Below are 23198 nucleotides of genomic sequence, written 5' to 3' on the forward strand. Positions count from 1 at the left end.
CGACTCCTGTCAAACCGAAGGCAAGACACTGAGCAGTCCCGGCGCTTTCAAGAGTTAGATCTGAACCATCGTATCTCCTGTGTTTGATCCGCAATCGATCCTGATCGATCAAGAACTATCAGTAGTTATTTTGCGAAACATGCAGTGACTCGGACGATTTGTTGACCTGCTTGGCCGCCGACATCTCAACAGTTTGAATCGCGATAGTCCCAAGTGGATGCATTGGCTCGCCAATCACCACCGAAACACACAAGAATCCAAGAGAAGGAAGCAAAATGAAGCGAAGAATAACTTATATCCACTCGCCTGCAGCATCACCGGATGCTCAACTCTCTGCTGATTCACTCTCCGTGTACGGTCTGGACGCGGCCAAGGAGGAGCGCATTACACTCGGAGTTGACGAGATTCACAGCGAGGTAGGTGTTTCAACGCAAGATGTCTCTTGAGACCCAGTTCAGGGTGCCCTTGCTAATATCATTGCAAGATATGGCAAGTCCTCCAACCTCTTCAGAGGCTCCATATCCGCTGGACGACGGAAAAGGGGTTTGATACCGCTGTCCCGTTCTCCAGTAGGATCTCTCCCGGACTGAGTGTTTATTTTACACCGCGGGAACCAGATACAGCTAGGTATGTTCGAACTTTATTTCCTGGCCTGAGTGGCAGTTAAAAACAAGCTGACGCAACGACAAGTGATACGAAACTATGCAATTTATTGGGCAATGTTTTTGGTCCAGGAGTACGGAAATGCTCTTCTCCCAAGGTATGCCAACCGTGCCATTTGCATTGAAACTCAATGATTTTGACCTCGTGATCAGGAGTCGTTTACAAAATCCCCAGCTTTGTTCGAGAATGCTACGCCGTCTGCAACACTGCAGTACCATACCCTGCTGCCATCGTTGGCGGACTTCGTAGCGTATCTGCAGCAGACGGTGTGCAGCACTGTGACATCCGACTGTGCAAGAACAGCAAAGTCGCTGCTGTCGGCAGTTTCGCTGGATATTGATTATGATGGGGCCTCGCAGACACTTACGGTCTCGGCCTTCTGGGATCATCCACCAGATCGACAGCAAGGCTGGACTGAAACGATCTTCAAGGACAACGGGAATGCCAAATTCAATCGAGTCGAGGTTGGCTTGCTTTCCATGGAGCGCTCGACATTGCCGGAGGAACATTCGTTAGGGGGAACTCTGGCAGTAGTGGGAGTGGATAAGAAACTAAGTACGTCAAAATCATGATACATATAAGAGGATTAGGATGACCGACTAATAGGATAGAACCGACACTGTTCTCGTTCCCATCGCGGCACCACCCGCTTTCCAACAAGGCAACGTTCAGGGCTTCCTGGGATTTACCAACTGGCCTGCATCCAAAGCTTCGGATATCGTTATCACCCGAGGCACTGACTCGTCCCCCAGCACCCGCGGACGCGATTTGTGCTCTACATACGTACATTACTCTACCATCCACCATCTTTGCTGATCGATACCAGCTCTCGACAAGAGATCCCCTCTTCCTCGAGTCGCACAACCTTGCCGGCTTGCGCGCCATATCTGGAGAGACGGATCTTGAAGCACCGGACTGGGTCGTTCCTGGCTGGGGATCCAATCTGCTTTTAGAACTAGCCACCCCGTCATCGCCGTCCGAGCTACCCCAAGATGGCCCCTGGAACGCCACCATCCCTCTCCACCTTCGATATCTACATCCGTCATTATCTGGGAATCGATCAACATCGCTGCCGTGGCCCGTGGTATTCTGGGCTTGCACGGCCGAAGAGGACACGAAGTTGAACAAGAGTCCGTTCGACCGCGTGAATCTGGGCTGGGACGGGCTCTTTGAGCCGTCGACTTTGTTCTACCAAGTTCATCCAGATGTGCCTGAGGGTCGAGGCATTGTGGAGGACATCCATGTCCCAGTCTTGCGGGTATCTGAAGAAGGGCTGATGGACACCACAAGACGCGTGGAATTGGGCACAATGGCCGTCATAGGGCTAGGGTTTCTCTGGATTCTCTGGAAGTTGCTGGTGGTGGTTCGATCAAGCGGCCGCGTTGAGAAGGGGCAGAAGACGGACTGAGCATGCGCTTCATGTTGGAACCGTACATGGCAAAGCTTCCCATTGATCTTAATACTATTTCGATGCGTCTTGAACGAGATACTCAAGATGACTGACTCAGTAGCCCGTCCGCATGCTGTCTGATCCTTGTCTCTTCCCGTCTTTGAAGATGTCTAGAGGCCGATTACATCATGGTGAGGTCCGGCGAAGGCGTGCCTCCACGGACCGGTCTACGGAGTAGTTATACATCAATTGACATCGTTTCTGATGCCATTCGATCACGTCGCCTCATCGGCCCATGCCACGGAGTCCATAGGTTGTTGAATGACTCAAACTTCAGTCAAGCTCAAGAAAAAACTTTCAGTCTGACTCATCTCGTCGGAACTTCGAAGTACTTTAACCTTTTAAGGCAAGTCGCGCCCCATCCGATAACGGCAGGAGGCGGTGACTGGCTCCTTCCGGTGGTCGGAGTCAACACACAAAAAAAAACCTCCCACCAAACCCTTTTTTTTCTTCCTCAAACCTCTTCATTGATTCGCTCCTAAAACGCGATTCAGTGCGCAACTCAGCTACTCTGCGATACGACTCGTCTTGACTCTGGACTGACAGTCCCATCCCCCCTTCTCTGCTGCAGTTCTTTCCAACAACCGTGCTTATGCGTGTCTTCGTTTCTGTCTTCACCTCGCAGGACTACATCTCGGATCACCTCTGGAAGGCGTCAATTAATTAATTCGAGCTTTCCTCTCTTCTGGCTTCTCTTGTATATTTCTCTGTTTGTTTGTTTGAGACCATGTTTGCCCGAATTCTGAGCTCGACCCCAAAGGCCGCCTCCTGGGCCTCTTTGCGGGTGTGCCGCCCACAGGCGCGATTTCTGGCCACCGTGGAGCGCAAGACCCCCAACACCAAACGATTCGAGCCCGCTACTTTCACGATCCGAGATGGTCCTGTCTTCCATGGCAAGTCTTTCGGAGCCAACACCAACGTTTCCGGTGAAGCCGTCTTCACCACTTCGTTGGTCGGATACCCTGAGTCCTTGACCGACCCGTCCTACCGGGGTCAGATTCTGGTGTTCACGCAGCCGCTTATTGGAAACTACGGAGTGCCGCCGCCGGAAAAAGATGCCAATGGCCTGCTAAAGTACTTTGAGTCGCCCAACATCCAAGCTGCGGGCGTTGTCGTTGCCGATGTCGCCGAGCAGTACAGCCACTGGACGGCTGTGGAGAGTCTGGGCGAATGGTGCGCTCGGGAAGGTGTCCCGGCCATCTCGGGCGTTGACACCCGCGCCATTGTTACCTACCTGCGTGAGCAGGGTTCGTCGCTGGCCCGCATCACCGTTGGAGAGGAATACGACGCCTCCGAAGACGAGGCGTTTGTCGATCCGGAGCAGATTCACCTGGTTCGCCAGGTCAGCACTAAGGCGCCGTTCCATGTCAGTGCGCCCAATGGAGGCGAGTGCCACGTCGCTCTCATCGACTGCGGTGTCAAGGAGAACATTCTGCGCAGCCTGGTCAACCGCGGCGCCAGCATCACTGTATTTCCTTTCGACTACCCGATCCACAACGTGGCCCATCACTTTGATGGCGTTTTCATCTCCAACGGGCCGGGAGATCCGACCCATTGCCAGGATACCGTCCACAACCTGCGTAAGTTGATGGAGACGTCGCAAGTGCCGATCATGGGTATCTGCCTGGGTCACCAGTTGCTCGCTCTTGCCGCAGGCGCCCGCACCATTAAGCTCAAGTACGGCAACCGGGCCCACAACATTCCGGCCCTGGATCTGACGACCGGACGATGCCACATCACCAGTCAGAATCACGGCTATGCCGTCGATGCGTCGACACTGCCCAGAGATTGGAAGCAGTACTTCATCAACCTCAACGACTCCAGCAACGAGGGTGAGCAGCATTTCCGTCTTTTCCTTTTATGCAACTGCATTCTAATATGAGGCAGGAATGATCCACAAATCCCGGCCGATCTTCAGTATCCAGTTCCATCCGGAGGCGAAGGGTGGTCCACTGGACTCGTCGTATCTGTTTGACATCTACATCGACAGTGTGATCAAGTACAAGAACAACCAGGCCATCTTCCATCCTATGCGCGACAGCCGCCCCAGTCCGTTGCTGGTGGATCTGTTGCCGAAGGAGCGTGTGGGCGTTGCGCCCACGCAGAGAACGTTGAACAGGGTATCCGCATCGGCTTCTGCATCGACCGCTGCACCGAGGGCGTCCGCGTCGGCAGCGTCTGCTGCGGCGGCGGCTGCTTGAACTACAATAATGAGTGCACCATGGATCTAGGTCTAGGTTGGCAATGACTGCTAAATCTATTACTTCATTTTCGGGATCGTTCATCGAGTTGTAGGAGACGTATTCACTTCGTAACAATGGAAACCACATCCTCATCTGCCACGACATGACTCAATCCGACCCGCTGGGGAATATGTCTCGCACTCACGCCCCAAACCAAGGCATACCTGAACCTCTCCTTGAGCGAGCGATGGATGGCGTCGCAGACGTCTTCAATGGTAGAACCATTGCGGACGATGAGAGCTTCGTTGAAATCCGGATCCACGCCTTTTCTGCACCTGATTATTAGACATTGCTCAAGAAACCTTTACCTGAAAAAAAAAAAAAAAAAAAAAAAAAAACGAAAAACCGTTTCGTGTATATGCGAAGCAACCGCAACTCAGACCAGATCCGGTCGACGACGTCACGGACGCCGAGGTCGAGCTCACAGCTCATGACTGCGGTGTGCGGTTCGCGCGCGAGCTGGTCGAGGTATTCTATGCTGATGCTGTCGATTTTATTGTAGACGTAGAGGCTGTCCCCGATTTGTCAGATATCAGAGAACATCACCTAATGATGGAAGGAGTGAGGTACCATCGGATGTATTTTCGGTGGTCTTTCATGATCACGTCGATCAAGTCGTCGACCGTGACTGCGACAGGTTTTTGTTATTAGCTGGTTGAATTTGTTTCGTGATTGGGGTTGAAGGAGTACCGTTTTCATCCCGGATTAACACCTCGCAGTTGAGCAGCTTGTAGTCCCGCAGGATATTGGTGATCATCTTCTCGTCGATATTCTTTGGTGGCGACTGAAAAGTGATCTTCATGCCTCCCGCTTTCTTTGGTTTGAGGTAGATGTTCCTATGGAGGTCCCCCCCAATTCCGGTCAATATAAAATCTCAGTCAACAATGCCATGGGGAGGACCTTACGGCGGCTCCTTATTCAACCGAATCCCGACTGCCTCCAACTCCTTCTCCAGCAACGCCCTTTGCTCCGCCCTCTTTGTCGCGTCGAGCACCATGAGGATCAGATCGCTCGTCTTGGCCGTCGCAATCACCTGGCGCCCTCGGCCCTTGCCCTCGGCTGCGCCCTCAATGATCCCCGGCAAGTCGAGGATCTGCACCTCCGCACCGCCGTACTCGAGCACGCCGGGGATCGCCGTCAGGGTCGTGAACGAGTACGCCGCTACCTCGCTGCGCGTCTTGGTGATCTTGGTCAGAAACGTCGATTTGCCGACCGAAGGGAACCCGACTAGCGCGACCCGCGCGTCGCCGCTCTTGCTCACATCGAACCCGGTGCCGCCGCCGCCACCACTGCCCGGCTGGGGTTCGAGGAGTTGGGCGCGGAGACGGGCGAGTTTTCTGGGTGGATTCTTGTCAGCGCATACTATACGGAAATCCCGAACTAACAAAAACAGAAAGGGACGTTATGGCGTACCCTTTCAGAAGACCAAGGTGATACTCTGTCGCACTTTAGCATACATGCTATTCAAAGCTGCTTGATCCCTCAAATGTTGGGTTCAATCCCCGCGCAGCCGGTCTTACCCGTCGCCTTGTTCTCTGCCGTCGGTTAGCGTTGAGTCTCAGCTGGCTCGGAGAAGCACCAGGAATACTCACTCTGCGTTCTTCGCATCTCATCTTCGATCCTGCATTCAAGCTGTCAGGCTCCATTCTTCGCGATATGATCAAGCACACTGACTCTTTGATTTTGTCTGTGATGTTCACCATCTCGTCGGATTCTCAATATAACTATTCTTCCAGAAAGTCTAATAGAATCCTTCTTTCGTCCTTGGATACTCCAGCAATTCAATTTTTGACGATGCCCGCAGCTTGAACTCTTCAACGCTGTATCCCACCTTCGTTGCTTGAGTCGACAGAAGAAAGATGCGATCGCTTACGTAATCAAGTTGCAGTTGAGCAGCCTTCAAAGACCAGTTGATCTTCCATCTCGCGGTGCTTTGACCTCCAGTCAGTCAACTCATCACATCACCATGGCGGAGACGGCGACAGAAGGGCCGGTCACGGCCGCAGCGACACAACCGGCGCCTTCGGAACAACCAAGTCATGAGACGGCGAACGAAACGGCGTTGACCACAACGACATCGGAGGCCAACGCAGTTGTCGCGACAACGGTTGAAGGAGGAGAAGAAGAACCGCAGAAAAAGAAAAAGAAAATCATCCGCCGCAAGCTCCGACCGGCACGACCGCAGGTCGACCCCGCGACGTTCAAGACCGAGCCGCCGCCGCAGACAGGCACGATCTTCAACATCTGGTACAACAAATGGTCCGGTGGCGACCGCGAGGACAAGTACCTTGCCAAACACAAGGCGCCGAACCGATGCAACATCACGCGGGACAGCGGATATACACGCGCGGACCGGGTCCCCGGATCGTATTTCTGTCTCTACTTCGCGAGGGGGATATGTCCCAAGGGCCACGAGTGCGACTACCTGCACCGGCTGCCGACGATCCACGACATTTTCAACCCCAATGTTGATTGCTTCGGGCGCGACAAGTTCAGCGACTACCGTGATGATATGGGCGGTGTGGGCTCGTTCATGCGACAGAACCGCACGCTCTACGTCGGCCGTATCCACGTCACCGACGATATCGAGGAAGTCGTCGCCCGCCATTTCTCCGAGTGGGGGCAGATTGAGCGCATCCGCGTCCTGACCGGCCGTGGTGTCGCGTTCGTCACGTACACCAACGAGGCGAACTCGCAGTTTGCAAAGGAGGCCATGGCGCACCAATCCCTCGACCATAACGAGATCCTCAACGTGCGCTGGGCGACCGTCGACCCGAACCCGCTGGCCCAGAAGCGCGAAGCGCAGCGGCTAGAGGAACAGGCCGCCGAGGCTGTCCGCCGTGCCCTGCCGGCAGACTTTGTGGCCGAAATTGAAGGCCGGGATCCGGAGGCTAGGAAGAAGAGGAAGACCGAAGGCAGCTTCGGCCTGGAGGGTTACGAGCCGCCCGATGAAGTCTGGTATGCGCGCACAAAGGAGATTGAGGATACACAAAAGGCTGGCCAACTCGAGGCGCAGCGACTTATGATTGAGGGTAATTCCACTTCACAGACGCCGTCTACCCAGCCCGAGGAGACATCACAACAACAAAGTACACCGACCAACGGTGATAGTGGTGGAGGTGGCATCTTGTCAAGCTCGACGATTCAAGCACTACAAGGATTCAGAACGGTTGCACAGCCCGCTGCGAAAAGCACGGGCGGGTCATTGGTAGCTTATGGAAGTGATGATGAGAGCGAGTAGCTATTTTTTTTTTCATGTTCTCAGAGCGTTTCATCTTGGGTTATGTATGTACAATAGGAGGTATAATCATAGATATCCTGCAAGAGCAACAAAAAAAAAAAAAAAAAAAAACTACAATGAGAGGAGAACGAAAAGCAATCATCATCCTGACACCGTATCAAGCAACACGTAACAACCGTCCACTATCCTTCCGAACGCCCAAGGTCATAATAAATGCATGATCCCGTGCGGAAGTTGTAGATGAAAGCATTGTTATAACCCTCTCGATCCTCCGTCGACACTCGGTACTCGTTCGCAACATCCCGCAGCAGTTCATGGACCTGGCTCAGGTACTTGCGCTCCATCAGCGGCGCGTTCTGGATCACGGTTCGCCAGCTGTCGGGATCCGACAGACGCGTGTCCCGCATCGCGTCCAGCAGGTCATCGCGAGTGTCAATCGCAACGATGGGTCCGTGGACAGCCTTGTCGACCAGTTCCCGTGCCCGCAAAATAGCTACTATTGTTAGTGCGTCTCCATTATCATGGCTCTCTGCACTTACCTGATTCGATAATGTTTCTTCGATTTGTCTTCTTGCTTCGATGTTGAGACACCAAGATCCTCACATCGTTCGGGCGGTCCAGAGGACCATGTGTATCCCCCTGTGAGAAGTTCCGGTGAAGTTTGGGATAAGGCTCGGTTCCTTCTCGCTGGTTTCGCACGCGGATCTCCGCCCGCAACCAGCTGAGCAGCTCAGAGCTCCGCACTTCATATTCTTCCCTCTTGACCAGGCTTCGAACTCGAAGTCCGCGGTCTTTACTGTCCGCTTTGACGAGGACGACCCAGGAATGACTGTCGTCGCCGTAGTGCGCCATGAGTTCCTCGAAAGACGACGCGTCGACTGCAAGCTCCGCTCCAATCTCGTGCGCCCACAACTCCTGCACCGTCCGAACTCCCACCGTGCGCAGGATGGTCGGGTCGAAGCTTGCAACCAGCACATCACACTGAGTAATGACTTGATCAGCATGCAAGTCCCACCTCAGATCGATAAAAACGTACCCTTCGGCAACGCCAAAAGCCCGCAATATCAGAATCGGCGTTCTTGATAAAGGCCTTGTTCGCATTCGTGATGTATTCAACCATCGACGTGTTCAGCTTGTCCCAGCTGAGATTGAAGCCAACGGCATGAGGTTGGCATCGGCTTGACAGTAGCCTCGGGCTGAACTCTTGAATCAACCGATCATACCTCCCGCCGGCAGCAAAGACGTCTCGTCGTTTGCTGTCGAACACGCACTGGAAGAGAACGCTGCCTCGGAAGAATTTATCGTTGAGACTGGCGAGTGGACACACATAAACCTTACGTTTCACGTCGAATCCATGAATATACGACATCAATGCCTTGAGTCGAGCGAATATCGGAGCCAGCCTGTCGGCAAATTCGCTACCTTCCATGATTGCTTGTAACTTCTGAAACGCCTTCTCCGGAGTATCTACGAAATAACATTAGTATTGACTTCCAGTTCCTCGAGCCAAGAGAGGGGTACCTCGGAAGTCGAATCTCGCAAGGTCGTCCAGAGATGTCGAAGCGACACCTATGGTGGGCGATCGAAGCTCATTTCGTATCTTTTGCATCGTCCATTTGCCAATGTTGAGCTTGCTGAGCACCTCCTTGACCATGGGAATCTGTGCAGGGGTAATTCTGCAGAATTCCATGATAGTCTGCAGGAGATCCGAGTGATTGATATGGAAGCATATCGGAACACCCCTGAACACCGGAAACTCTTCAATGATCTCATCCAGGACTTTTATGACTTCGGCTTCTTTCAGGGCCAAGTCAAGGGTATTGTATGATACAATGTCAAAGTCCACTTCTCGGTGCGACTTGGGTTCTCCACCATGCGGAGCCTCTCTGTAGACGTTTCCAAAGGAGAACGTCTTCTCCAGAGACCGATCTTGTCTGGGGATCCGCCGTGCATTAGGCAGAGTGAGATCAAAAGGCAATTGAACCATGTTGCCGGACGAATCAAGCAGGCGAACCACGCCATTCTGGTAGTGACCGGAGCGTGGGAAGAGCATCTGCCGCGTGGTTTCTACCGCGCCGTGTCGGCGGAATATCGATATCAATTTTTCTTTGACGATGCCATGTATCAGCATTTCATTCGCCGATGGAGTACCCCGGGACTCCACGTCCCAAACAATGTCCTCGTACTTCCGGGGCGACTGCGAAAAGATGGCGGAGAGGATCTTCTTGTAATCCGGAGAATCCGGATCCGAGAGTAGACCAATGATTGCTCGCCTAAAGTTCTCCTCCTCGACTTGCAGCGGAATCTTGCCGCTGTGGAGAAGCTCAGACGCAGAAGGACGTTCGCTGGGCTTGTGGCTCAGTAGCAACTCGATGATCTCGCCCTGAACGGCCTTTTCCGCCTGCTGGAACATGGCGGGAAGAACGTGTTCTTTCTGACGGATGGCTCGCAAGGTTTGATCACGCTCCATGCTCGTGCGCAGTGGGTAGCACATCTCAAAGAAAATGACACCCAAAGAATACATCTGCAGCGATCAGCATCCGCCCAACGACTTGAAATCCCTGCCGTCTAACTTACATCGACCTTCTCGTTGTACTGGCCTGTCGCTGTGGATCGAATCTCCGGGGCAATGTAGTAAGATGTGCCCACGCTTTTCGTGAAACTGCCATTCTCCTCCGCTACGGAGGAAGTCCGCAATGCGTGACTAAATTGCCCACTAGTTGCCAGCCCGAAATCCCCAATTTTAGGGTTATTGGCCACATCGATGAAGATGTTATCTGGCTTGAGATCTCTGTGGATGATCCCGTTGCTATGTATATGACTGAGACCATCCACAATTTGACGAAAAAGCCGCCATGAACGATCAATGTCGTCGTAGAGGCCATCATGGATAAGATCACGCAGTGTCTAAGGATTGTCAGAAGCGCACATAATGAGGGGATGCAGCACGTACATGTTTCTCGCAGTATTCCATCTGGATATACAACGTTGTGGTGACTGGCCGACTTTGAGAACCTGAGCGCACCCGGGTCATTCCTGAACCAATATCCGTATCCGTTGTTGAAATTAGACGTAAGCCGTTCTCGTGATCACTCGATGATCCACCGTTTTCGTCTTCGGTGTCATATCCAAACTCAACTTTTGGATAGCCACTGGAGCTGATAAAGTCTAGGCCGCTTGCACTCATCCCTGGAGGGTCAGTTCCCGTCGGTTCGGTTTCTGAGAAGGAAATGGCATCATCATCCAGCGTCTCGTAATCTTCCTCTAGCCATGCTGTAAAGTACCGAACAACATATGGGTGATTAAGTCGGGACAGCAGCATGATTTCAGAGAGGGTATCTTTCAAAGCCCCTGCGGAATTCTGGGTAATCTTCTTGACTGCATAAAAGCGTCCATCTAGTTTGTTCCGTGCCTTGACCACCTGCCCATAACCGCCCCGTCCCAGTCGTCCTACTTCATCAAAATCGTGGTCATACCGGGAAAAAGCAGGCATGCCAACTTGGGAGTCCAGCCGTGGTCGCCGCGATATAGAATGGAATGTCTGAGAACTCTCAAGGAGAGGAGCGTCAACACGAAAGAATTCGGACGGCTGAAGTTGAAAAGCCGTTGGACGCTTCTTTGGGTCGGGTCGGAAGACCTCGCGCAGAAGGTCATGCAAAGGCGGCGATAAATCCAAGCTGTTCATGACAGCGTTGGCAGAAGTGTATCGGTGAAGAACGTCCTTTCCGAATCCCATCTGAAGAAAAACAATGCCAAGATCCCAGACATCTGTTTTCGGTGTCGGGTGAGCGTCATTTTCGGTCAGTTCTGGAGGCAGCCAAAACGGTGATCGCGATGTAGCCAAGGTTCGCCTCTTCCCCGAAGAGCACGGCAAATAGTCCTCAATATTGCCCTGCAATTTGACAGTCGTGCCCCCGGTTGCTTGGCGGAAGATCATGACCCGGCCACAATGGATGTCACCATGAACGACGCCGCTCCGGTGATAGAATTCCAGCGCCTCCAGGAGCTGGATCATCCACGAACGGACCGACTCGACCGCCACACTTCCAACAATGTCAAGCAATTCGTCCAGCGATCCCTTGTTTGCATACTCAAAGAGTGCATAGATCCGCCAGTTATGGTCGGCGGACTTCGTCGTCGTATCTAGTGGACGGCAGATCTTGAAACCAATAAAATCGACAACATTGGGATGACGGAGCCTTTTCAAAGCTTCGAGCTTATCTTCGCTATTCCGCATCAATTGGCGGAATTTTAAAGGCTCCATGCCCGACTCGCCAATAGATATTTCCTTTAGGACCAGAAGAGGAGCACGGGAGCGGTCTTGCGAGACCAATGGCCTCACCGTGAACGTCTCTTCGTTGCCAGAGCTCTGAAGCAGCGTCTTCCCGAACACTGTTCGGAAAGTGAGAGGTTTGTCTTGGCTGTCATTCATTACCATTGAGGTATCAAATGACACGCTATCAGAACTGTCCTCCAGCGGCTCGTCCATGTCCAAAGCTGTAGACCGACTCTTACGCCGAGAATCCCGGGCTTTCAAACGTTCCCGCTCTTTGAGCTTGTCTTCCACAAGCTGCTGCAACGCCCTCTCTTCCTCTGCAGCCGCTGCTTCCTGCCTACGGAGCTCCTCTTGTCTCCGTCGCTCCGCCAGTTGAACGGCAGCAGCTTCCTGCACCATTCGCTCTTCTTCCAGGCTCGGGATATCTTTGTCCTCTGCTTGGGCGAGAGCCGCATCCTCGAGAACATCCTGAATGGCTACAGCAATTTCGTATATCATTTCAGATCCCAGCAACGTGGCTGGTTTATTCTTGACTACATCCTCAATCCTCGATTTAGCGCCTCGCCGCAAGTCATTCAGGTTCTCTAGGGTCAAGTTCGGCGGCGTCTTTGGGTAAGTGGCTGGAAGTTGGACACGCAGACCGACGGACACTTCGGGATTCGAGGAGGCTTTCAAACGAAGCCTGAAGCAGACCTCGGCGGATTTCTAGAACAGTCATTGACATGAGACTCTAGCCATTGTTCCGAGACATGCAAGCGTACCTGCCATGCCGCGCGTCTCAGCTCAATGTCTTCAAAGTCTTCTCCGTAAATGGAGCGCAGTGCCTCTGCTTCGTTCTGGTGGATTTCTTGGTAGTTCGTCGTCTGCAGAGCCGGGCCCTTGATGGGCAACCCGTCTGCAGACCAATCCTGCTGCTTCTCCGCCCTTGGAGAGGCATTCTGGGGGACATGACTCTTCTGTTTCCTGTGAGGCATAGCGGGGCTCCGGGTTGTCTCGCAAACGTTGAGAAGTCTATCTACCTGAAGGACCGATCGGCTTGTCACTGGTCATGTGACTGGGATGCAGCCGAAGCCGCAGCCCTCTACGCCTCGATATGGGACATGTTTCTCCAATATAAACCACAAAGACAAGAACAAGGCAGAACTTGACGTAAGAAATGGAGGGCGGAGAGGAGAGACTGGCGGTAGGACATGCGTACACCGGTTCAAGAGCGAGGACACTGGGTATGCTTAGTCATCGGATTAGTCAGCGACTAGTCCCAACTAAGACCCTGGACTAACTAAATTAGGCTTAGTTTGGATGGCTGATTTGTTATCGATAAGAGAGGATCCACTCAAATGCAGCGCCGTTAATGGAAGGCGGTGAGTCTCTGTGGAGTTAAGTTGCACGCCTTAACATGGCAACGGCCACAACACTCGCAGCGAACCACGTCAGCGCCTGTACGGGGCGATCGCCAATTGTTGCGGCCTGACCAAGTTTGCCTGCGAGACGCGTTGTTTTAAAGAGTCGTAACTGTCCTTGCGATCATGTTGGGATGGATTGCGGGCCAGAATGCCGGATCCAAGGGTGAGCTGCGCGACGCGGTTCAAATCGATGTTGAAATTAACAAAGCCAAAACAAGACGAGGCCAAAACCGAGCCGCCAGAGACACCGGCGCCGGTGTTTGCTATCCGCGCATTCAAGACTGCTCTGTTTGGGACACCCGGCGGAGATGATGATGATGGAGATCAGTCGGTCGTAGCTGCACCCCAGGAGAGTCCGACACGACGTGCCACGATTCGGCCAGCGGAAGAACCAGCGGACCAGGAGAAGGACCATGGAAAAGAGGACCGTGTGCCAACAACACTGCCAGCGCAATCGCCGACGAAAAGCATCCTGGTGACTCCCGGAACAACGTCCAATCGCCGCAAGACTGTATCTTTTGGTGAAACCATTCTCCATAGCGATTCGGATAGGGAACGACGAGAGGTGCCCCGGCCAGCAAGCATGGTTCTTCCTAGCAGTCAATGGATGGCGAGCGGACTGGAGGCTAAGCCCAGGCCGAAAAGTAGACTCACCCAAAGCTTTTTGGAAGTGCGGAAACAGTCAACCAAAGCAGCCAAGGAATCCGGCGACTCTGCGAAAGATGAAGAAAAGGCCGTCAAGAAGGATTCAGGGGACGACATCTTCATGGCAACCGATGAGTCTCAAGACGAAACGGTCAACCTCGAGGAACCTCAATCACGGTCGGGCAAGTACTGGAAGGCCGAGTACGAAAGCTACCGAGAGCGGACGAGTCAGGAAATGAGGAAACTCATCCAGTATCGGTCCGCGGCAAAATCATACGCTCGTAAAAAGGACGCGGAAGCGCTTCGTCTCACGGAGAAGCTGCGACAGGAGGAGGCAAAAGTGGCCGATATGGAGAGACAGGTGGCTGGGCTCGCGTCGGACATGGCCGGGGGTAACGATAGCGACAAGGAGCAGCTGCTTCAGGAGCTTGCAAAGCAAACAGCTCTCGCCGTGCAATACAAGCACAAGGTTGATACTTTGCGCAAGGCGCTCGAGCGGCACGGCGTTGTTAGTCAGGACGGCCAGACAGAGTCGGCAGAGCCAGAGAATGAGCTGGAGAGAGTACGGCGAGAGCTGACACAGGCACGGGAGAAAATCGCGGAACTACAACAGCAGAACCAGGAGTTGGCCGAGTTGCGGGAATTGGCACAAAGTTCTCAGCGCAAAGCTCAGGAGCTGGAAAAGGAAAATGCCCAGCTGAAGCAATCTCTGGCACGAGTGAAGCAAGAAATGATCAAGTACGAAGGACGAAGGAAAGAACGAGAAAGCAAACTGAAACAGCGGGAAGTCAAACTGGAGGCGCGAAATCAAGAATTCCGCCAGAGAATCAGAGAATACCGAGAGATGCAAGATACCCTCAAACGGACGATCCACGAGGAGCGGAAAATCCACATGGAAAAGATTGCAGCGCTTCAGAACCACATCAGGGCCCTGCAACAAAATGACTCAATGAATTTCGAGGATCCCTACACTCATCGCAAAGAGACACTCGGCGTCCAGACGCAAGACTCTGCCCTCCAGCACGATTACCCCAATGCCTACAACGACAAGTTCTACCACGGGCAACAACAAACCCTGGAAGTCGCCGGGCGGAGACCAATGACCTACTACAGCCGAAACCGGGTCCCTCCCGCCGAGACATGCGAAGAAGACACCTCTGTCATAATCGCCGTGCACGGATCGCCGCGCCGGACCCGCCAGCGCCGTTCTAACAGCCTGCCCTCCGACAACGGCCTCCCGCCGTCCTCCCCGCCGATTTCTCCTCTGCGTGTGCCCGGCAAAACCGACGTCCAACCTGGCCGTGACCGTACCGAAGCCTCCTCTACACGCCCATCGGCAGCAGCAGCACCCATCATCACCCAGACTAACGGCAATCACGTTCATCATCCTCCTCATCCCCAACAACCGCCCCGACGACATCCGCTGCACACAAAGGACAGGCACTCACCATTCGACAGTGTGCCGGCGCTACAGAGTAATGGTCCACGGAGGCGAGAGACCAACCTCTCACCAGACCGAGAAGCTGCAGCTAGGGCACGGTTGCAGCAGAAGGCGGAGAGTCGAAGAAGGGGGGAGGGGAAGGAGAATATGCGGGAGTTGTTCGTGTGATCACCCTTTCTAGTGTATAAATGAGTGTTTTTTTTTTTTCCGGGATAAGTTTGGATGATTAGGATTCATTGGTGTTACGCGGAGTTTTTAGGACTTGATTCGAGCAATTCGTCAGAAATTTGTCCAAGAAGAAACTCGTGTACATAGAGCATCTAATCTGCATATCTATTCATTCACGTCCATGTTCACTCTCCGGCTAATCTAGACCGCCGTAGCAGCGTTTTCGACGGGAAACTCATTTCTTTCCATCCGAGAACGACGCCACGGCCCACTTCCCACTCCAGGCCCATTTCCTGGCGCCGGAATCACCGCCTCCGTTGGGCTCATTCCGCAACCGCTCGTCTTCGCCCTCTGGCAGGCCCACGACGACATCGGCCTTGCAGGTCCGGAAGGACAGAATACGAATGCCGGAGCCGGGACCCAGAGGTCCGATGGCTGTTGTGAAGGGCGTGGTAGGGGGCCAAGCAGCCTATGTGCAGATGTCAGTTTCCTCAACTACTCTTCTGTTCTCTTTTGGAGGGAAGAGGGGTTGAAGCGTACATCGCTGGTGAGTTTGCGATAGTTGAGGTCGCCCTTGAACAGAACCAGCTCTGCGCCCTTGAGTTCCTCGAACAAATCGGGGGCCACGTGTGGCATGCGCCAGTAGCTACCCGGGCTGGTCCAGAAACGGTGTGGGCGAAGGACAAGCCGCCCGTCAGCGTGGAATTGGCTCCACTGCTTGAACAGGAAGTTGACATCCTCTTCCTGGGCGGCCGTGAGAGGTTCGTAAGTGCGGCCCGTGTCGTCGGGCGCCGTATAAAACGCCTGGGGGTCCCGCAGCGCGTTGATCAAGTCCGCAAAATCCTGAGGGATCACGTCCGAAACGAACCACGGGATGACCTTGGGGCGCAGCACGACGGTGGTCGCCAGGTTCGCAAACAGCAGGTACCCAGCCAGGATCAAATCGACAAAGAGCTCGAATCCCGCGTTGTCTAGCACGATGTCGACCCGGCGCTCTTCCTGTGGACCCTTTGTTTTGCGAGCGTCGCGCAGAACGTCGTATGCCGCGCTCATGTCGTTGACAATGATGTTGTTCTCCTGGGCCTTACGCGCTTCCGAGCCTTGCAGCTTCTGGATGTCCTCGTATGTGAGAGACGTCAGCAGCGACAGATCCGTGGCGTTTCCCCACAGGCAGATTTCGCACATCTCGACAAAGAGCAGTCTCTCCGCCTCTTCAATTTGCTGCGCGCTGACGCCTTTCGTGTCCTCTTCGACCTCCTTCGCGAGCTTCCTGTATCTGGCGGCGAGTTCGAGCACGGCCGCCCGGGAAGATTTGAAAGTGGACAGTTTCTGACGCGCAAACACATCATAATTCTTCCAGTGTTTGCTCCGAGCAAAGAGAGTTGCAATGCGTCGGTCTAGATATGGATCAGTTTTGGTCGTTTCCCGCCTGTTGTAGTTCCACCAGACATACAGAGATAGCACTCTGTGTATAGCCACGGCGCATTGTACCATGTCAGTTGTCCTCTCTGCTCCAACTCTTTGTTGTATTCCGCAATATCAGACTCGCCGTCATCAAGCAGTGGACTAAGGCAATCTGTGAGCAAGGTAAACCTTCGGTCGTCTGGCGATGGCATCGTACGCACGTCAGCTGCCGATTGTGTTGCAAATCGTATTTCAGCTTGGCCAGCTGCTCGGTGATGGCCTTTCCCTCTGCGAGTTTCTCACTCTCGGCGGCGGGCGCATTGCTAACGGACCGATAGAGGTCATCAATGGCAGTTGTCTGGTTGATTCTCCCCGTCAATGACAATTCTTCGAGAAGAGCAAGGAACGGGTTACAGACCAGAATCACTGGCCAGCGCTCCAGCGCCGAAGTGTATGCAAAACTCTTTGGATCCGACGTGCTATATTGTGCTGTTTGGCGGCATTGTGTCAATTGGCGGGGCTGGTCAGCGTTGTACAATTATCCTATCGATGTTTTGTTCAGGGAACACAATCGGAGGTCGTATAGGAGAGCGAAGAAAGGTTAAATACTTACGCTGATCAGGATCGTACTCCATCTTGCCGGTTGTTCGACGATTCTATCTGTCTTGTCTGCTGAAGCTTTGCGGCGGGTGCGGGGATATTATTAGAGGGGTGACGGTGTTTGTCCGATATCGGCGGTATGATTACATAAGGACAGACCAGAGTCGGCAAAGATCGGAGGACTAACTAGTCATGAGAGAACATCCAAAACTATATGTACAATACACTCAACAAACACCACAAAGCGCCAATTCAGTACAGAGTATGTCAGAAATCTATTAGAAATCGGCGTCACGGCCGCCTCAAGATAATTGCACTGATGAATCATCAATGGGCGACTCGGCATGGTCATCGATGTAGAAATACCTCAACGCCGGAGCCTCGTCAGATTAGGCACAGGAATAGCGACTACAGCCGATCCATGGTCATGGCTGAGGGCAGAATGTTCGCTCTGAAATTGTAATGGGCATGAACCTCACTAAGAAAAGATACTGCCAGCATATGGACCTGTGTTATGTTCGAAGCATGTCATAAAAGCGACTACTCTACGCCATCTACATGCCAACAGTCAAAATTCATCGCTCCGCAGATTCAGTGCTAGATTCGTCTCGCCGTCTTGTGCTCATCATGCTATCCAAATCCAATCCACTACGCTCAATGGATATCCGTTCACATCATCATCATCGACATGAGAGAGTTCGTGGCATATGCCTACAGCCCGTCAGCAAATGCACCAATTTCCCAAATGTATTCCGAGTTCACTCACCATCGGCTTGATATCAGGATGCGGCACCGCATCAAAGACATGGTAGTCAAGCTTCAGATCCGGTCCGACGTTAATGTAAGCGCCCTTATTCTCCGTCGCATCACAATATCTCGGTGCCGAGAACACCGTGATGCACCGCCCATCGTGCTCAATCTCGTAGCCGTTCATCCGCACCTCGTGCGACCGGATAATCGCCTCCAGGCCGTTCTTCTCGCAGAAACGCTTCGTCACGTCTGGCCCGAACTGGAAGCCGACGCCACGCTTGCTGGGTCCGCGGCCCGGAGTGGGCTGGGGGTCCGTCCAAAGCATCTCCATCATAGGGCCGGACTGACCCGGCTGCCGCTGGTTGTGCCGGTTGATCTTGCGGATGTCGTCCAGCGTCGTGTTGTCGTCCGAAAACAGGCCGCCGTGCAGCACGAGGTACTTCTTGCCGACCAAAGTTGCCAGTGGAAGGGCGGAAAAGGACTCGGAGAACACCTGGAACAGGCGCTCGTTGTATTTGGCCTTGCATTCGCCCTCGAAACCATACACCTTGTTCATGTCATCTGTCTCGTGGTTGCCCCGGTTGAGGAACATGCGGTTCGGCCGCAGCCACTTGTACGCGTACAGGAGCAGAGCGATTTCCGTAGACCATGATCCGCGGTCGACAAAGTCGCCGTTGAACAGGTAGGCGTGCTTGTCGGACGGGTAGCCGTTTAACCGAAATATCTCCAGGAGATCAAAGTATTGTCCTGGTAACAGTCAGCCAACGTGCATCTACTCGCGCGTACCACAACCTCGAAGGCCTTACCATGGGTATCTCCACATATCGTCAGCGTCGTCCCCTCCTCCACATCAATCTCCATCATCGTCGGCTCGTTCTTAATGATATCCAGCACGTTCTTGACGATCTGGAACGCATACTTTCGGTGGATCTTCTTCCCATTTCGGAACCGCTCGATCATGTCGTCGATGAACTCCTGTGTCATTTCGTTGCCCAACCGGACGCCATCGTAACTGTCGTCGACGACGATCGCATCGATGTTGAGATCCTCAAACGCGGACGGGGGATCCGAAACCTCGATGGCCTTTTCGAACTCGATGCGGCGGACGAGCTTTTCGCATTCCGCGAGTCGCAGCCGGGCATCCCGGTTGTTGGGGTCTTTCTGAACCACCGTCCGGAAGTCCTTGAGCGCGGCTTTTGGATTCAGAATAGCGGTATTGGCGAGGGCTCGTCGCCAGTAAGCCTAGTATTCGCGCGCCGTTAACCATTGAACAGCTTTTCATGCACTCAAGGATATCCCCCCACCTTCACATATGAAGGGTCCAGCTCCAGCGCCCTTGTCGCATCCGCAACGGCATAGCCAAAGGCTTCAAGTTTGATGTGCGCCTGGCCGAGCGAGACTATCAGCGAGACAACCGGACAGAGCAGCATCCACCTTCATACCTGCGCCCGGTTGCAAAAGAACGACGGCTCTTTGTCGTACTTTTCAATGGCCTGGGTGTAGAACTCCACGGCTTTTTGCCAGTCATGCTGCTGGAAGGCCTTATTGCCTTGCAGCTTCAGGGCATTGGCCTCCTCAACATCGGCGGAACTCATGGGCGACGAGACGGAGCGATCGCGTATTCTAGGGAAGGGTGTTAGGGGTGTTTGCGAGGGCACGTGCGAAGATCTCCGCAGCGGAAAACCGCCGATGAAGCAATTTTCACGGGGATACTTTTGTCGCGAAGATTATTCGGAGTGGAGTTGAGAACAGGTACTCCGTAGAGACACCTTTCTTTTATTGATTTGGCTTTGAATCAGAGGGGAGAGTTGCGACTTTATGATCTTTAAGGATCTGTGAAAACCAGCAGCATTTTTTTTTTTCAACCACAGTTCGTGTTTTCATGTTCCAGAACCATCGACCCTCACACTTCCATCAATACTTTCGATCATCCATCTACACTCTTAACCACAATCAAAAGCAGAAGAAGAATGTCGTCCTTCGCAGTGCCCTCGAGTCAGATGCGCAATCTGCGCGCCTGCATGGTGTGCTCCATCGTGATGCCGCAAAGCGTACGCCCCCCCTCCAAGCCACGGACCCAACAAACCCCATCGCAATGAGATCGAACTTCCAGAGAGAACACTCTCTACTAACTTGGCTTTGACTTTACAGAGATTCAATCGTGAAGGCTGTCCCAACTGCGAGCACGTCCTTAACCTCCGTGGCAACGCCGAAGCGATTCAAGAATGCACGTCGCAGGTCTTCGAGGGCTTGATCTCTCTCATCGACGAGAAGCAGAGCTGGGTGGCGCGCTGGCAGCGACTGGAAGGCTATGTGCCCGGGACGTATGCGATCAAGGTCGTTGGCTCGTTACCAGATGAAACGATAGCGGCGTTGGAGGATGCAGGCGTGAAATATATCCCGTGAGTGTGCCCATCTCGGGGTTTTCCTTTCTATCATGGGTTATGTTTACAAACGACTGACTTGGTGTGTCGATCAGACGAGACGGGAGTGCGGACGAGGAGGAGGAAGGAGAGTCGTGACCAAAAGGTTGGCTTAGTCTTCACTACTTGCGGCATTCGCGACTGGGTGTTCCGGCGTGGAGTTTGGCGTTTTTATCTCATCGGAGTTTCGGGTTTGGGTTGGTAAAGCGTTACCGGGTTTGTCTTTGGATATTAGCAGGCAAATGCGCCATACTCCGATCAAATTCGGCTGTCACCATCTGTCGCTGCTAAAACTGAGTTAGACGCTGCAAATATTCCATTAACTATAACTACTAGAAATAAACATTCATCATTCTTCATAAAACCCGAAGATACCAATGCCTCCCAAACACCATCCAACCATATTACGCCTTGAGCAACGTCTCGAGACGGTCGAGCAGAATATCCGCTGTTTGCAAAATCCCATGTCAGCACCAGACCCACCGAACCTATAGCATCGATCCACTTACCATGGTGTTGCTGGAACACCAGCATCGGTCGCAACCTCACCGCGCTGGTGCCGCTTCCGCCAATGTTGATGCCCACCGTCTTTGCCTTGGCAAGCAATTCATCCCGGTTCGGCGAGTCCCAGGCAATAAATGTGCCCTGACCCTTACCGCGCAGGTTCTGGATCTGATGCGGGTACTTCTTGGCCAGAGATTCGAGTCCGCGGTAGAGGTAGTCTCCGGTGCGAGCCGTGTTCTCAACCAGATTGTTCTTCTGGATCTCCTCGTAGATGGCGCGGAAGAGGAGGGCACGGGCCGGATCACCCATCCAGGTGTTGAACTGGCGGTAGGGCTTGTTCGGACGAATCGCGGGGTTGCCGTAGTAGAACCCAGCAGTCTGCGCCTTCTTGGAGAAGGTCACAATGTCCGGAGGGGTCTCCAGGTTCCAGTGCTCATGGGCCCAGAACTTGCCCGTCGCGCCGACGCCGGTCTGCACCTCATCCACGATGAAGAGCACGTTGTTGCGCTTGGTGATCTCGCGAAGGCCGCGGAAGAAGGCTGGAGATGCATGATTGTCACCTCCCTCGGACTGGATCGGTTCGACCACCACGGCGGCGACGGGGTTGTGGTATGTTTTGATGATCCGCTCCGCCTCTTCCAAGCAGCGCTGCTCCTCCTCCGCGTTCTCCTTGGCATGCTCCTCCAGCGGATACTTGAGGGCCGGGAAAGGAGCTTGGGGCCAGTCAAAGGCCGGAATGTCCAGCTTGTGAATCGGTTTGCTCCGAGTGGTCGACAGACTGCCAAACAGACGGCCGTGGAAGCCCAACTTGAAGGACATGATCGACAGCTGAGGCGAGCCAGGACTCTTGTTGAGCATTGCCGTTCTAGCTTCTTCTTCGGTAAACTCTACGTCGGGACCACCTCGCTCCAATTGACGGCGGTACATAAACGCGGCCTTGTACGCTGTCTCATTTGCGTCCGTGCCGGCCAAGGCAGTGAATACCTGATTCATTCCCCTGGGCGCCGCCTTCAAAAGACCCGTCTTCAGGATATGGGACCAGTCGGCGGACGGGAAGTTCCCCAGCGCGGGTCGGTTAATCAGTGCCCGCACCATTTCGGGCGAGTTAACGACCTTTGCAAGCGCCGGGTTATTATACCCTACCGGGATCGAGGCAATTTGAGCGTACCTATCGTCTGATCAGCAAAATACCCAGGCCAAAGGTATCAGTTCTTCTTACACGTCGAGATAAAAATTGCCGTCCAAGTCAGCGATGCTGGTAAGTTGCCAGTTAGCTTTCTCTTCCATCATAGCCAGGTCTCAGCTGTCTTACTAGTTTCCAACCGACTTCTCATAGTCGGCCAGCAGATTCAAGCTGCGGGTATCAAAGATTTCATTCAGCTCTTCCCCTGCCGCCTTGCTCTTGGGTCCCGGTACGGACGTCTGCACAGAGGGAGCCTTGGGTTCATTTGGGAAATATGCCTGGGCAGCGCGAGTGGCCGTGGTGCCGAAGGACCGGACGGGCTGCAATCGCGTTGCTCGATGCAGCGCAAGTCTCGATCTCGTTATCGATGCCATTGTGAAGCTAGTACAGTCCTACCGCGTTCCAATCTGTAGATGCGCGGGAGAGCCGTCAGACACTAGGGGACAAGAGTATTTTTCACACCTCCTGCGGGGTATCACAGGCAAAGTGCAAGGATCAAGACAATTGACGAACAAATCTGATCAACCCTCTCACCGCTGAGGAGCTCCATGGCATTTATCTTGGAATGCTGTCTGACCTCTGACCATCTATGATGCTCTTCCGTCGGCGATTGCAGCCAATAGGAGTTCAACCCGATGCCGACCAGAATTGACGCTTATCCTGAATAGGCAGGTCGACCCCTCTATCCACTGATAAGCTCCGATTGTTTTGATCTTGATTTGATCTGGTTTGGCCGAGTCGGTGATCGGTTCGGTCTTACCGAGTCGATGATGAACCAGAACATTGGGATCATGTACTATGTAC

General features: G+C 53.5%; 9 protein-coding genes across 9 annotated transcripts; 5 read left to right on the plus strand and 4 right to left on the minus strand.

Annotated features, from left to right (window-relative positions):
* Window positions 1-275: 275 nt before the first annotated feature.
* VTN31DRAFT_7228 (uncharacterized protein) lies at window positions 276-2071 on the plus strand (the record flags this gene model as incomplete). The annotated part of the gene is made up of 5 exons (XM_069407926.1): window positions 276-416; window positions 485-627; window positions 691-760; window positions 816-1218; window positions 1275-2071. The coding sequence occupies 5 exons, from the start codon at window positions 276-278 to the stop codon at window positions 2069-2071; spliced, it is 1554 nt and encodes a 517-aa protein (XP_069257726.1).
* A 769-nt stretch (window positions 2072-2840) lies between these two features.
* VTN31DRAFT_7229 (uncharacterized protein) lies at window positions 2841-4314 on the plus strand (the record flags this gene model as incomplete). Its single annotated transcript, XM_069407927.1, has 2 exons — window positions 2841-3945; window positions 4001-4314. The coding sequence occupies 2 exons, from the start codon at window positions 2841-2843 to the stop codon at window positions 4312-4314; spliced, it is 1419 nt and encodes a 472-aa protein (XP_069257727.1).
* A 103-nt stretch (window positions 4315-4417) lies between these two features.
* Window positions 4418-6059, minus strand: VTN31DRAFT_7230 (uncharacterized protein; the record flags this gene model as incomplete). Its single annotated transcript, XM_069407929.1, has 9 exons — window positions 4418-4625; window positions 4703-4867; window positions 4927-4984; window positions 5047-5192; window positions 5262-5693; window positions 5770-5794; window positions 5877-5891; window positions 5949-5977; window positions 6031-6059. 9 exons carry the CDS (start codon window positions 6057-6059, stop codon window positions 4418-4420), a joined length of 1107 nt encoding a protein of 368 aa, XP_069257728.1.
* A 263-nt stretch (window positions 6060-6322) lies between these two features.
* VTN31DRAFT_7231 (uncharacterized protein) lies at window positions 6323-7597 on the plus strand (the record flags this gene model as incomplete). Its single annotated transcript, XM_069407930.1, has 1 exon — window positions 6323-7597. The coding sequence occupies one exon, from the start codon at window positions 6323-6325 to the stop codon at window positions 7595-7597; it is 1275 nt and encodes a 424-aa protein (XP_069257729.1).
* Window positions 7598-7779: 182 nt separating this feature from the next.
* Window positions 7780-12847, minus strand: VTN31DRAFT_7232 (uncharacterized protein; the record flags this gene model as incomplete). The annotated part of the gene is made up of 7 exons (XM_069407931.1): window positions 7780-8090; window positions 8137-8578; window positions 8634-9064; window positions 9119-10121; window positions 10175-10504; window positions 10551-12578; window positions 12635-12847. The coding sequence occupies 7 exons, from the start codon at window positions 12845-12847 to the stop codon at window positions 7780-7782; spliced, it is 4758 nt and encodes a 1585-aa protein (XP_069257730.1).
* A 552-nt stretch (window positions 12848-13399) lies between these two features.
* VTN31DRAFT_7233 (uncharacterized protein) lies at window positions 13400-15530 on the plus strand (the record flags this gene model as incomplete). Its single annotated transcript, XM_069407932.1, has 2 exons — window positions 13400-13439; window positions 13495-15530. The coding sequence occupies 2 exons, from the start codon at window positions 13400-13402 to the stop codon at window positions 15528-15530; spliced, it is 2076 nt and encodes a 691-aa protein (XP_069257731.1).
* A 235-nt stretch (window positions 15531-15765) lies between these two features.
* On the minus strand, window positions 15766-19879 carry VTN31DRAFT_7234 (uncharacterized protein; the record flags this gene model as incomplete). The annotated part of the gene is made up of 8 exons (XM_069407933.1): window positions 15766-15999; window positions 16071-16927; window positions 16984-17096; window positions 17156-17292; window positions 18301-19031; window positions 19091-19526; window positions 19589-19669; window positions 19727-19879. The coding sequence occupies 8 exons, from the start codon at window positions 19877-19879 to the stop codon at window positions 15766-15768; spliced, it is 2742 nt and encodes a 913-aa protein (XP_069257732.1).
* Window positions 19880-20254: 375 nt separating this feature from the next.
* VTN31DRAFT_7235 (uncharacterized protein) lies at window positions 20255-20806 on the plus strand (the record flags this gene model as incomplete). The annotated part of the gene is made up of 3 exons (XM_069407934.1): window positions 20255-20335; window positions 20436-20686; window positions 20764-20806. The coding sequence occupies 3 exons, from the start codon at window positions 20255-20257 to the stop codon at window positions 20804-20806; spliced, it is 375 nt and encodes a 124-aa protein (XP_069257733.1).
* A 305-nt stretch (window positions 20807-21111) lies between these two features.
* VTN31DRAFT_7236 (uncharacterized protein) lies at window positions 21112-22768 on the minus strand (the record flags this gene model as incomplete). The annotated part of the gene is made up of 4 exons (XM_069407935.1): window positions 21112-21155; window positions 21217-22379; window positions 22431-22466; window positions 22524-22768. The coding sequence occupies 4 exons, from the start codon at window positions 22766-22768 to the stop codon at window positions 21112-21114; spliced, it is 1488 nt and encodes a 495-aa protein (XP_069257734.1).
* Window positions 22769-23198: the final 430 nt, after the last annotated feature.

Source organism: Thermomyces dupontii (genome assembly GCF_041956625.1).
Source record: "Thermomyces dupontii strain NRRL 2155 unplaced genomic scaffold VTN31scaffold_9, whole genome shotgun sequence".
NCBI lineage: Eukaryota > Fungi > Ascomycota > Eurotiomycetes > Eurotiales > Trichocomaceae > Thermomyces > Thermomyces dupontii.